This window comes from Saccopteryx bilineata, chromosome 1, assembly GCF_036850765.1.
Source record: "Saccopteryx bilineata isolate mSacBil1 chromosome 1, mSacBil1_pri_phased_curated, whole genome shotgun sequence".
NCBI lineage: Eukaryota > Metazoa > Chordata > Mammalia > Chiroptera > Emballonuridae > Saccopteryx > Saccopteryx bilineata.
This window is the reverse complement of record NC_089490.1, coordinates 184043466-184057954: the sequence shown is the minus strand read 5'-3', so window position 1 is coordinate 184057954 and position 14489 is coordinate 184043466. Positions and strand designations below refer to the sequence as shown.

At 36.9% G+C, this 14489-nt stretch overlaps 1 protein-coding gene across 1 annotated transcript in view; it reads right to left on the bottom strand.

Moving 5' to 3' along the window:
* The window catches only part of IQCM (IQ motif containing M), a 313492-nt gene that overhangs the window by 275958 nt on the left and 23045 nt on the right, over positions 1–14489 (bottom strand). The window contains exons 2-3 of the mRNA XM_066252694.1: positions 5432–5514; positions 2707–2974 (exon numbers count right to left, since the gene is read on the bottom strand). Of these exons, the coding sequence (XP_066108791.1) occupies positions 2707–2974; positions 5432–5514 (351 nt within the window). The remainder of the gene's footprint in view (positions 1–2706; positions 2975–5431; positions 5515–14489) is intronic.

Genomic DNA, 14489 nt, shown 5'->3' with positions numbered 1-14489 from the left:
TAGAAAGCAGGAATAAATGATGAGGAAATAAAACAAGGAAGAAAGGAGAAGTAATATAAGAATTGGGGGAAAAGAGGGAAGTTGGGCTGTCACTACAGGGAACTAGTTGCTTAACTGCTTGACACCTTTGAGAAGCTTTATAGAATGTAACTGAGACCCTTCTGCCCGAGTAAAGAAAGGAGGAAATATTTACCCATTTGTTCTCATCCTCCCTTCCTGGTGGCACACGTCTCAGTGCTAAGCCCATTCCTGTGAGTGTCCTAAGTCAGGAAGGAGTCAGAAAGGCCCAGAGCTTGTTTTTACTACAGTATTGGTAACACTCGATTGCAACTGTCTATTCATCTTCCTTCGTCCAACCACATACAAACTACTTACATCAAATTACAACCTCTTGAGGACAAGTAGCGTATCTTTCATCTCTATACATCTCACATAATAAATAAATGTTGGTTGAACAAATGCATAAACCCCACAATTTCAGAATGGCGGTGACCCCCAACATCTATCTATCTTCATTGACCTCTCTCTGAAGTGCCAGATCTGCATTTCCAACTGTCTAAACATTATCTTCATACACATGTCTACCCCACATGTCTAGAACTAAATTCATTATTTTCCCCATCTCTTTCTCCATAGGACCAAAATCTACTTCTCCCTCTGAATTCCTATCTGAACCTAATGAGATCTATTCGTCTTCTAGGCTAGAAAACGCAACATTGCTCTTCAGAAATTCTTTAATTAGATGACCTAGTGACAGCCAGGTTAAAAACAGTAGACAGAATTTTCTTTCTGCATTATTTCTCAGAGCTTTCAGTATATGAATGTTCAACATGAATCTTCAAGAAATTAACGTGTGTGTATGTGGGTTTTTTTAAATCTATCTTACCAAAGCACCCTTTTGTCATGGTGGATCACTCAGGACTAGAATCTGAAGACTACTTTGAGAAACGCCACTGTAGCATCCCTCCTCCACACTTCATGCTTCACTATTGCCCTAATTTAAGTCCCTGTCATGTCTTACATGGACCATCTCGTTACTGATCTCTCTGCCACCATTCTCTCCAGAGCTCCTGCTACCAGTTTGTTTGTTTTTTTCTAACAGACAGATTGTGTCATACCTCATCCCACCCCCAACCCCAGCTTTAAAATCACCATTGGCTGGTCAGGGGACATACAGGAACAAATCGATGTTCCTTCTTCTCTCTCTCTCTCTCTCTCTCCCTTTCTCTTTTACTAAAATCAATCAATAAAAGTTTTTTTTAAAATCAACATTGGCTTTCCATTACAAATAAGTTCAAGTCCTAGACTTCATATTATATTACCTTCAAAATCTAGCTTCATCCATCTTCCCAACTTCTTTACACAGCTGTCCTTTCTCAACACGTCACGTTCTTTTGCCCTTGAGAGCTTCATTATTTTCCCACAACTACTCCAAATGGCCTCTCCTATTTCCACTCATCCTACCTCTAACAAACTTCTCCCTAAAACCCATTTTTAATGAAATCACTTTTGAGAAATGTTCATTCCAGCCTTTGGTTGGTTATTCCTCAGTGTTTCCATAATGCTTTGCACATACCTCTATTATAGCCATTGCCACACGGTAGGATAAGACACTACCTATGCGCGTATCCCTACCATTACTTTTGAGTCATTTTTTAGGGGGGAGGGTTGTATTTTTTTGAAGTGAGAAGCAGGGAGGCAGAGAGACAGACTCCCACATGCACCCGACCGGGATCCACCCAGCATGCCCACCAGGGGGCAATGCTCTGCCCATCTGGAGCATCACTCTGTTACAGCCAAAGCCATTCTAGAGCCTGAGGTGGAGGCCATGGAGCCGTCTTCAGCTCCCAGGCCAAATTTACTCCAATGGAACCTTGGCTGCAGGAAAAGAGAAACAGAGGAAGGAGAGGGGGAAATGTGGAGAGGCAGATGGGCGCTTCTCCTGTGTGCCTTGACTGGGAATTGAACCCAGAATTTCCACACGCTGGGCCGATGCTCTACCACTGACCCAGCCAGCCAGGGCTTCTTTGAGTCTTTTAATCTTTGTTTCTCTAGCTCCCAACATAGTGCCTACACAGAGCAGGATTTGAATGAAAAAAAAAAATCAAATGAATGAATAACAGAACAAGCAATAACAAAGAGGAAAATGTAGATGGATTTTAAAAACATATAAGTAAAAATGTGTTTTAAGAGGTCATTTATTCCAGCCATTAGTCTCAGGAAAACAATATCACTTTGCTTAAATAGACCTTCAGGTTCCACCTTACCAAACTCCTGCTTGAGAATAAACCTTTACTACAATTTTCCTTAAAGGAAAACTCAGTAATTCCCAAAACTCCTTGTAGGGTTTTGGAGGAACATATCACAGATAGAATTGCTCAACAATAGAATTCAAAGCCATAAGCCTCTGACTTGTCTACTAACAGAGACCTCACCAGTCTCTGAGGATTTGTATTAGAAGGAATATCACTCTGTTGGAAGACATAGCTAACCAGTTTTGTTCCTTTTCTATTAGGATGCTCTCTTCTCAAATTGGGGTGCCCCCCAGGTTAGCAGCTCTTTCAATCATGCCTCCCCACCTTTCACTGCTAAAATGTAAAGTCTGGAATTTTGTCTGAACAAGGACATTCCATTATAAGTACACTAGACGCAAACAGTTTTTCCTGTTAGTTTGCTGAACTTCTTTGCTCCACCAAAAATACATACCTTTTGTAATGAGCTCCATAGATCCCTTGGATTTTGCTTTTACATTAAACATGCATGGTTCCTTGAGAGAAGTTTGTTGTGGGGGCTCTTTACAATTTCCACCTTTAGAAACATCTTTTTCAAAACAAAAATGTCTGTGTGCTGTCTGCAGTTCTTGGACCACATCAAATGTATCCTTTTTTTTAACCTCCAAAGGGATGAATTTGCTAGCTTTCGGTTTTTGGTGTTTATTTCTAAAAACATTTATAGAAGTACCTTGAACTTTGTTCTGTGAATAAATCAAAAATAATTTTAATTATATTTAATTGTCATATTAATTATATAATAAAAGTATATAATAAATTATATTAATATAGTAATAAACTTATACACTAAGTACATTTTGCAAAGTACCTAATTGTATAAAATATTTACCGCAATGCATATGGCAGTACTCAAACAAAGCAGATGTTATCCTACATCGTTCTCAAAGTCACCCATAGACATGAGGTTTGCATTCCACTTCAAAAAATATAAATTTAGACTGACCTGTGGTGGCGCAGTGGATAAAGCACCAACCTGGAATGCTGAGATGGCCAGTTCGAAACCCTGGGCTTGTCTGGCCAACACACATATAAGAAGCAACTACTACTAGTAGATGCTCCCTGCTCCTCACCATGCCCCCCTTTCTCTCTCTTCTCTCTCTAAAATCAATAAATAAAATATTTTAATATATATTTAATGTAGTAATTTTCTCCTCAAATATGATATTTCCAAGTACAGCTTTAAAGTCTATTTTAAAATAGAAGTTTTCAACTGGACATATAAGAATTTGATTATTTTCAATCATCTTTGAAGAATTCTCAAATGTCCATAAAATACTAACTTTTCCAAAACTCCCTCTGTTGAACCATAAATAACGGCTCATATATGGAGGCAGATTCTCAAGAAAAGAATATTAATAATTAGACATGTATTTTTTATCATTTTATTCTCTTAAATGCTTCTTAATTTTGACTACCTTAAGCAATTAAAAAATAATATAATCCCAGATCTCTGACAAATAATTCTTCAATTATACTTGTTCTAGTCTAGTCATTCTCTGGCCCATAAAAAGGTTTAGGCAAGTTCAAATTGTTGCCAATTCAAAGTGCCAATAAGGAGGTAGTTTGTTTTGTCAAGCAGCCCAAGATGTAATATTATGCTGTTATTAGATTAAACTCTAAATATAGATCACGGTTCTAAGGCACATCTATCTAACTCAAGACTGAACTTTTCATTCCATGTACTTGCTAATGATAATCAATGTAATTTAAAAGTATTTTTTGATTAGAAGAAAAATACTGGTTTTTGTTGACAATGGTGATTACAAAATTAAAACCACTTATAGCCAGTCTCAACAGAGAGGACCATTCAAAACAAACATATGTAAAAATTATAATCCCCTTCCTCCACAGGAAGCATTGAAAAATATTTAAAATCATTTTTTCTTTACAAAACAATCTTCACTGAAAAAATTAAACAAAATTATGGGCATATTATAGTTACAATTGGGTAATAACTATATCTATGTATCTGCAAAGACAATATTAGATCAGAACACAAATATAGCATTGAGGGAGATATGCCATTTCCTTTTTTTTTAAGTTTGAATATTCTTATGTCTTCTCTCAACAAAAACACTTATTGAGTGCTACCATGTACCAGAGAGATAAGACAGGCAAAGGTTTTATTTAAAATTCAATTGTTTAAAAAGGTATTCAAAGGAGATTAGGCTAGTATGACACAGAGCAGTGGTCCCCAACCTTTTCTGGGCCACGGACTGGCCTTTAGGGTAGGACAGATAAATGTATCACGTGACTGAGACAAGCGTCAAGAGTGAGTCTTAGACGGATATTACAGAGGAAATCTGGTCATTTTTAAAAAATAAAACATCGTTCAGACTTAAATATAAATAAAACAGAAATAATGTAAGTTATTTATTCTTTCTCTGCCGCCCGGTACCAAATGGCCCACGGACCGGTAACCGGTCCGCGGCCCAGGAGTTGGAGACCACTGACATAGACTACATCACTGAAATCCTCTTTCCTCTCCTGTCTCCCCAAAGGCCCATGTGTCACAATACCTTCTGCTCCCCAAAATTTCTCATCTCCTCTGTAGATGCTGCCCACCAAACTTTCACCCTCTGCTTACTCTCCAGTCTCCTTGCCATCCACTTCCCTTCCATTTCTTCTTCTCTGACACTCCAAATCTATGCCATTCAGTAAGTATTTATTGGGCCAGGAACAATGCTTGTTGCTGAAGAAGCAACATTCAAAAAAGACAGTCACTGCCCGCAAGGAGCTATCAGACTGTCACCTGCTTCAAACACAAGGTGATGTGGAAGAAGATTAGGTAAATACATCGTGCTCGGGGCAGAGAGGAGACATCTCACAGTATCTTTTACTAATAATGTTTCAAGAAGGATATTTAGTTGAGATATTTAATACAAATATGCCTGTTATAATTCATCAAAAGAAAACATTAAAATTTGAGTATGTAAATTAATTATATTTGTATAATTATATAATCCATATAGCAAAAAAAATCTTATTTTTCAATACAATCTGAAATCAGTTCTCATAGGTAGTAAGGATTTTATTTTCTTTCTGTTCTACTCAAAATCTATTAGGGTTCAACTGTAGTAAACAAAAATAGCTATTAGTTTTCTGAAAAATGTAATGTTAGATAAATGCAAAGCATTAACCTCATTTATTTTCTCATGATGTTGGGCAATGAGAGCTTTAGCTTCCTGAAAAAAATCTTTCTTGATGACCTCTAACACAGGACCTAAAATAGAAACAGAGAAATTTTTTAAAAATGTAATCGATATATTTCTTAATCAAAAAATGACAGAACTATGACATTAAAATTTGGGAACAGTTATTAATCTTGCAGGACATTATTTTAAAATGAATTTTTTTTTACCCTGGCCTGTTGGCTCAGCAGTAGAGCAACAGTGCGACATGTGGAAGTCCCAGGTTCGATACCCAACCAGAGCACACAAGAGAAGCGCCCATCTGCTTCTCCACCCTTCCCCCTCTCCTTCCTGTCTTTCTCTCCCCCTCCTGCCGCCAAGGCTCCATGGGAGCAAAGCTGGCCCAGGCACTGAGGATGGCTCTGGTCACAACAAAGCAGTGCCCCAGATGGGCAGAACATTACCCCCTGGTGGGCATATCAGGTGGATCCAGGTCAGGCGCATGTAAGTCTGTCTGACTGCCTCCCCACTTCTAACTTCAGAAAAATACAAGGGAAAAAAAAGTGAATTTTTTTTTTTTTTTCAGTGAGAGAAGGGGAGGCAGAGAGATAGACTACCACATGTGCCCCAACCTGGATCCACCTTATATGCCCACTAGGGATTAATGCTCTGCCCACCTGGGGCCATGCTCAGAGGCCAACTCACTCCAATCAAGCCATGCCTGTAAGAAGGGGAGAGAGAGGGAAAAGAGAAAAGGGGGAAGGAGAGGGGTATTGGAGCAGATTGTCACTTGATTCTCCTCTGTGCTCTGACTGGGAATCAAACCCAGGACTTCTACACACCAGGCTGACACTACCACTGAGTCAACTGGCCAGGGCCTAAAAAGTGAACTTTGTAAGTGGACATTATAAGTGAATGAGAAATAAGTTAATATAATTCTCATTTTATGTAATATTTTGCTTTTCAAAAATCAGCTTATATAGTCAAAGTGATAGATCATCCTAAATTTTTAAAATTTAAGGAAACCAATGAAAGCACACAAAAATAAAATCTCAAATGGTCCTAAAAGTTTTTTAATGTTATTATACAGAAGACATAACAACACGATTTGGGCACAAAAATTATTAACAAGTCTATTTGTATTTCTATACTTGAATAATTCATATGGCTATACATTTTTCAATTTAAGAATTTTTCAACTTAAAATTTGTTGATTAAATCATGCTGCAAAATAAAACTCCTCAATAGGTTTATTAAATAGGAATAGCATTGAAATAAAAGAATACAGAGCTACAAATGGATATTATAACTCTTATCTCATTTATATTTTCCTAAAATTCTTAATTTATTCTTTTTCCTGAATATATGGAATTTTATAACCCCTACATAGTCTTAATTAGTCTTATCTAAGATTTCTTCCTTATATATTTCCTTTATTATCAGCTCATTGTGACATTTAAAAATGTTTTTTGGCTTTCTCCTCTTACCCTGGACTCAGTAAAATTAAAATATATTACCCATTGAAATTAACTTTTTGTTTTGTTTTGTTTTGTTTTTGTTTTTTGTTTTCTTCTTTTGTTTGGTTTTGTTTTGTTTAAATACTGTATTTCCCCATGTATAAGACACTACTTAATTTTGGGGACCAAAATTTGAGAAAAAAATGTATTACATAAAGTTATTGAACTCAAGTGTTATTCATTATAAAACTCATACAACTCCCCATCACTGTCAAAACTCCCATCATTAGCTTGTCCTCATCTGTGTCTGATGATGAATCACTGTCTTCATATATTGCCCCATCCTCAGTTCCATCTATGGCATTTGCAATGCCACACTTCTTTTTTTTTTTATTATAATTTTATTTTTTTAATGGGGCAACATCAATAAATCAGGATACATATATTCAAAGATCAACAAGTCCAGGTTATCTTGTCTTTCAATTATGTTGCATACCCATCACCCAAAGTCAGATTGTCCTCTGTCACCTTCTATCTAGTTTTCTTTGTGCCCCTCCCCCTCCCCCTTTCCCTCTCCCTTTCCCCCCTCCCCCTGTAACCACTACACTCTTATCAATGTCTCTTAGTTTCACTTTTATGTCCCACCTACGTATGGAATAATGCAGATCCTGGTTTTTTCTGATTTACTTATTTCACTTCGTATAATGTTATCAAGATCCCACCATTTTGCTGTAAATGATCCAATGTCATCATTTCTTATGGCTGAGTAGTATTCCATAGTGTATATGTGCCACATCTTCATTATCCAGTCATCTATTGACGGGCTTTTTGGTTGTTTCCATGTCCTGACCACTGTGAACAATGCTGCAATGAACATGGGGTTGCATGTGTCTTTACGTATCAATGTTTCTGAGTTTGGGGGGTATATACCCAGTAGAGGGATTGCTGGGTCATAAGGTAGTTCTATTTTCAGTTTTTTGAGGAACCACCATACTTTCTTCCATAATGGTTGTACTACTTTACATTCCCACCAACAGTGGATGAGGGTTCCTTTTTCTCCACAGCCTCTCCAACATTTGCTATTACCTGTCTGGTTAATAATAGCTAATCGAACAGGTGTGAGGTGGTATCTCATTGCCGTTTTGATTTGCATTTCTCTAACAGCTAAAGAAGATGAGCATCTTTTCATATATCTGTTGGCCATTTGTACTTCCTCCTGGGAGAAGTGTCTGTTAATGTCCTCTTCCCATTTTTTTATTGGATTGGTTGTTTGTTTGTTGTTGAGTTTTATGAGTTCTTTGTATATTTTGGATATTAGGCCCTTATCTGAGCTGTTGTTTGAAAATATCATTTCCCATTTAGTTGGCTTTCTGTTTATTTTGTTATCAGTTTCTCTTGCTGAGCAAAAACTTCTTAGTCTGATGTAGTCCCATTCATTAATTTTGCCTTCACTTACTTCTCTTGCCTGTGGAGTCAAATTCATAAAATGCTCTTTAAAACCCAGGTCCATGAGTTGAGTACCTATGTCTTCTTCTATGTACTTAATTGTTTCAGGTCTTATGTTTAGATCTTTGATCCATTTTGAGTTAATTTTTGTACAGGGGGAAAAACTGTAGTCCAGTTTCATTCTTTTGCATGTGGCTTTCCAGTTTTCCCAGCACCATTTATTGACGAGGCTTTCTTTTCTCCATTGTGTGTTGTTGGCCCCTTTATCAAAAATTATTTGACTATATATATGTGGTTTTATTTCTGGACTTTCTATTCAGTTCCATTGGTCTGAGTGTCTATTTTTCTGCCAATACCATGCTGTCGTGGCCCTATAATATAGTTTGAAGTCAGGTATTGTAATGCCCCCAGCTTCATTCTTTTTCTTTAGGATTGCTTTGGCTATTCGGGGGTTTTTATAGTTCCATATAAATCTGATGATTTTTTGCTCTATTTCTTTAAAAAATGTCATTGGAAGTTTGATGGGAATTGCATTAAATTTGTATATTGCTTTGGGTAATATAGCCATCTTGATTATATTTATTCTTCCTAACCAAGAACAAGGAATATTCTTCCATCCCATTATATCTTTCTCGATTTCCCTTAACAATGGTTTATAGTTTTCATTATATAAGTCCTTTACATTCTTTGTTATGTTTATTCCTAAGTATTTTATTTTTTTTGTTGCAATCGTGAAGGGGATTATTCTTTTGAGTTCCTTCTCAGTTGTTTCATTGTTGGCATATAGAAAGGCTATTGACTTCTGTATGTTAATTTTGTATCCTGCGACCTTACTGTATTGGCTTATTGTTTCTAGTAGTCTTTTTGTGGATTCTTTGGGGATTTCGATGTATAGGATCATATCATCTGCAAAAAGTGATACCTTTACTTCTTCTTTTCCGATATGGATGCCTTTTATTTCTTTGTCTTGTCTGATTGCTCTGACTAGAACCTCTAGTACCACATTAAATAAGAGTGGAGAGAGTGGACAACCCTCTCTTGTTCCTGATTTAAGGGGGAAAGCCTTCAGTTTAGTGCCATTTAATATGATGTTAGCTGATGCTTTATCATATATGGCCTTTATCATATTGAGATATTTTCCTTCTATACCCATTTTGTTGAGAGTCTTAAACATAAAATTGTGTTGTATTTTATCGAAAGCCTTTTCTGCGTCTATTGATAAGATCATGTGGTTTTTGTTCTTTGTTTTGTTGATATGGTGTATTACGTTAACCATTTTACATATGTTGAACCATCCTTGAGATTCTGGGATGAATCCCACTTGATCATGATGTATTATTTTTTTAATATGTTGTTGTATTCGATTTGCTAGTATTTTGTTTAGTATTTTAGCATCTGTATTCATTAGAGATATTGGTCTGTAGTTTTCTTTTTTTGTGCCATCCTTGCCTGGTTTTGGTATGAGGGTTATGTTGGCCTCATAAAATGTGTTTGGAAGTATTGCTTCTTCTTCAATTTTTTGGAAGACTTTGAGTAGAATAGGAACCAAGTCTTCTTTGAATGTTTGATAAAATTCGCTGGTATAGCCATCAGGGCCTGGACTTTTATTTTTGGCGAGGTTTTTAATGGTTTTTTCTATTTCTTCTCTACTGATAGGTCTGTTTAGGCTTTCTGCTTCTTCTTGACTCAGTCTAGGAAGGTTGTATTGTTCTAGGAATTTACCCATTTCTTCGAGATTGTTGAATTTAGTGGCATAAAGTTTTTCATAGTATTCTACAATAATTCTTTGTATATCTACAGTGTCCGTGGTGATTTCTCCTCTTTCATTTTGGATTTTGTTTATATGAGTTCTTTCTCTTTTTTCCTTGGTAAGTCTTGTCAAGGGTTTGTTAATTTTGTTGATCTTTTCAAAGAACCAGCTCTTTGTTCTATTAATTTTTTCTATAGTTTTACTGTTCTTTATTTCATTTATTTCTACTCTGATTTTTATTATCTCCTTTCTTCGGCTGGTTTTGGGTTGTCTTTGTTCTTCTTTTTCTAGTTCCTTAAGGTGTGAAGTTAAGTGGTTCACTTGGGCTCTCTCTTGTTTGTTCATATATGCCTGAAGTGATATGAACTTCCCTCTTATCACTGCTTTTGCTGCATCCCATAGATTCTAATATGTCGTATTGTCATTTTCATTAGTCTGTATATATCTTTTGATCTCTGCACTTATATCTTCTTTGACCCATTCATTTTTTAAAAGTATGTTGTTTAGTTTCCACATTTTTGTGGGATTTTTTTCCTCCTTTTTGCAGTTGAATTCTAGTTTCAAGGCATTATGATCAGAAAATATGCTTGGTACAACTTCGATTTTTCTGAATTTGCTGATGTTGTTTTTCTGGCCCAACATACGGTCAATTCTTGAGAATGATCCATGTACACTGGAGAAAAATGTATACTCTGTCACTTTGGGATGAAATGTCCTGTAGATGTCTATCATATCCAGGTGCTCTAGTGTTTTGTTTAAGGCCACTATATCTTTGTTGATTCTTTGTTTGGATGACAGATCTAGAGCCGTCAGCGGTGTATTGAGGTCTCCAAGTATGATTGTATTTTTGTCAGTTTTTGTTTTAAGGTCAATTAGCTGTCTTATATATTTCAGTGCTCTTTGGTTAGGTGCATATATATTAAGAATTGTTATGCCCTGGCTGGTTGGCTCAGCGGTAGAGCGTCGGCCTAGCGTGCGGAGGACCCGGGTTCGATTCCCGGCCAGGGTACACAGGAGAAGCGCCCATTTGCTTCTCCACCCCTCCGTCGCGCTTTCCCTCTCTGTCTCTCTCTTCCCCTCCCGCAGCCAAGGCTCCATTGGAGCAAAGATGGCCTGGGCGCTGGGGATGGCTCTGTGGCCTCTGCCAAAGGTGCTGGAGTGGCTCTGGTCGCAACATGGCGACGCCCAGGATGGGCAGAGCATCGCCCCCTGGTGGGCAGAGCCTCGCCCCTGGTGGGCATGCCGGGTGGATCCCGGTCGGGCACATGCGGGAGTCTGTCTGACTGTCTCTCCCCGTTTCCAGCTTCAGAAAAATAAAATAAAATAAATAAAAATTAAAAAAAAAAAAAAAAAGAATTGTTATGTCTTCTTGATTCAGTGTCCCCTTAGCCATTATGAAATGGCCATTTTTGTCTCTGAGTACTTTTCCTGTCTTGTAGTCAGCATTATCAGATATGAGTATTGCTACACCTGCTTTTTTTTGGATGTTCTTTGCTTGGAGTATTGTTTTCCAGCCTTTCACTTTGAATTTGTTTTTATCCTTGTTACTTAGATGAGTTTCCTGTAGGCAGCATACAGTTGGATTTTCTTTTTTAATCCATCCTACTACTCTGTGTCTTTTTATTGGTGAGTTTAATCCGTTTACATTTAGTGTAATTATTGATACTTGTGAGTTCCGTATTGCCATTTTATAGATTGCTTTCTGTTAGTTTTGTGTCTTGTTTGATCCTTCTCTTTCGTTTTTCTATCTTTTGTTTTTATTTGGTTGTATTCCATACATCTTTCCTCTGTTGCTATCTTTTTTATCTCATGTGCTTCTGTGGTGGTTTTTTCAATGGTGGTTACCTTTAAGTAATGAAAAGTGTTCCTACCCTGTTCATTGTAGCACACTATTTTGTGAGTACTTTTGCACTCCATCGTCCTTTGCTACTGTTAATCTCCATCCTCTCCCCCCTTTCTTTTTGTTGTTGTCACAGTTTAAATTTGGTTTTATTGTGTTCTTCTTGGAGCTTTTACTTGTGACTTTATTTTTTTTTGTTCTTTGTATCTTGGAGAACCACCTTTAGTAATTCCTGGAGTGGGGGTTTTCTGATGATAAATTCCCTCATCTTTTCTGTATCTGTGAAAGTTTTTATTTCTCCTTCATATTTGAAGGATAGCTTTGATGGGTATAGTATTCGTGGCTGAAAGTTCCTCTCTTTCAGGACTTTAAATATTGGGGTCCACTCTCTTCTAGCTTGTAGAGTTTCTGCTGAGAAATCTGATGATAATCTGATGGGCCTTCCTTTATATGTTGTATTCTTCTTTTCCCTGGCTGCTTTGAGAATTTTTTCTTTACTATTGGTTTGTGCCAATTTCTTTATGATGTGCCTTGGAGTAGGTTTGTTGGGGTTAAGAAAACTTGGAGTTCTGTTTGCTTCATGAATTTGAGGCTTTAGTTCTTTCCACAGGCTTGGGAAGTTCTCATCTATTATTTGTTTGAGTATGTTCTCCATTCCATTTTCTCTCTCTTCTCCCTCTGATATACCTATTATTCTTATGTTATTCTTTCTGATGTAGTCAGATAATTCTTGTAGGGCTATCTCATTTTTTTTAATTTTTGAGTCTCTTTCTTCTTCTCTCTGTTGTGCCTCAAGTTGCTTGTCTTCTATTTCACTAATCCTCTCTTCTATCTGGCCTGTTCTATTAGCTAAGCTTGTTACCTCGTTTTTCAGCTCGTGAATTGAGTTTTTCATCTCCGTTTGATTTGTTTTTATAGTTTCAATTTCCTTGGACATATATTCTTTGTGTTCATTGAGTTGTTTTCTGAGCTCCCTAAATTGCCTTTCTGTGTTTTCTTGTATATCTCTGAGTATTTTTAGGATTTCTGTCTTGAATTCTCTGTCATTTAGCTCCAAGGTTTCCAATATATTAAATTTTTTCTCCATAGATTTTTCCTCATCTATTTGTGTTACCTCTCTTTCTTTTGTATCCATGATATTCGATTTTATCTTCCTTAATGGCATTTGAGGGTGTTTTTTTATAGTATTAATGAGATTTAATAAAGAATAAAAAGTTTAAAAAATCAAAAAAAGTTGTGTTTTTTAAATTAATAATGAAATAAATAAAAATAAAATAAAATAAAAATTAATAAAAGGAAATTATTCCCCCCCTCCTTTTTTCCTCTCCTCTCCTCTCCCCTCTTTCTTGAGAAAATCTTGTGGTGAACTGTGAATTATATTGTATTTAATAGAACAAACAATGCCTGTAATGGAGGGCCTGAATTGGGGAAAAGTAATAAAGGGGCAAGAAAAAAATAATTAAAAATTAAAAATAAAATTAAAATTTAAAAAAGGGGGGTATGGACCCACAAAAAGCAAATAATGAAAAAATTTGGATCAAGAATAAAATGATTTGTGTTTAGGTGTTGGTTGACTAAGAGTTATAATGAGAGGAATAAAAGGGAAACAGGAAAATGGGGCGACAAATTAAAAAATTACTATTGTATTTAGTGGAACAAGAGCTTGATAAAATGGAGAGCCAGGGATGGGAGCACTGCTAGTGAGTTAAAAGGGTGAACTAAAAACCCCCCAAAATGCCACAAACATAAGTTTTAGTCCCAGATAAGATAATTTGTTCATTATTGAGGTTTGAATGAGAGGAGACGTAAAGGAGAAAGGAAGAAACTAATATAGAGGGAGAAAAGAAAGAGAGAGAGAGAAAAAAAAGAGGGAACCACTAAAAGAAGAAAAAAGAAAAAAGAGGAGAGAGAGAGAGAGTTAAGGGTTTTGAAGTGCAACCCTCATAGAGAGAAAGGAAGAGGAAAGAAAAGATAATGGGAGATGTAACACTTATGGGTAGTATAGTTCAAGGAGAGGAGAGAGTAAGACCAGTAGATAGTTAAACGACCAAATTAGAGGAGGAAAAAAAAAATCAAGGATGAAGATAAGAGAAACAAACGAACAAATATAATAAAATGGAATAGGTTATAAAGTCTGCACATTATTCTTGATTTTGAGAGGTTATCTTCTTGCTTTTTCTTTTCTCTCCCTCTTCCTGGTTGGTGACTCTGTACCCCGGGTTCTGCCCCTTTGGCACACTCAGGTAGAGGTTTGCAGTTGATAAGTCTCTATGGCGATGTCATGTATTGTGCTTCAGTCTCGTTGGCAGTCGAGGCTCATTAGCATTTATAGGTTCCTGGAGCCTCTCTCCTATTCTTTCCTTCCTCATATAGTAGCCTGATAATCCAGCTATGGGGTTGCTGCTGCCTCTGCCTGGATAGTAAGAGGCTCAAAGAGCTGGCAACTCCCCACTCTATTCCCACTCAGCGCAGGGCTCTGGGTAAGGCTCATTCAGTCAGAGCCGCTAGCATAATCAGGCGGGGCTTCTGCTCACTCAAAGACCTCTGGCTCTGCCATTCTGTCCGGTAACACGG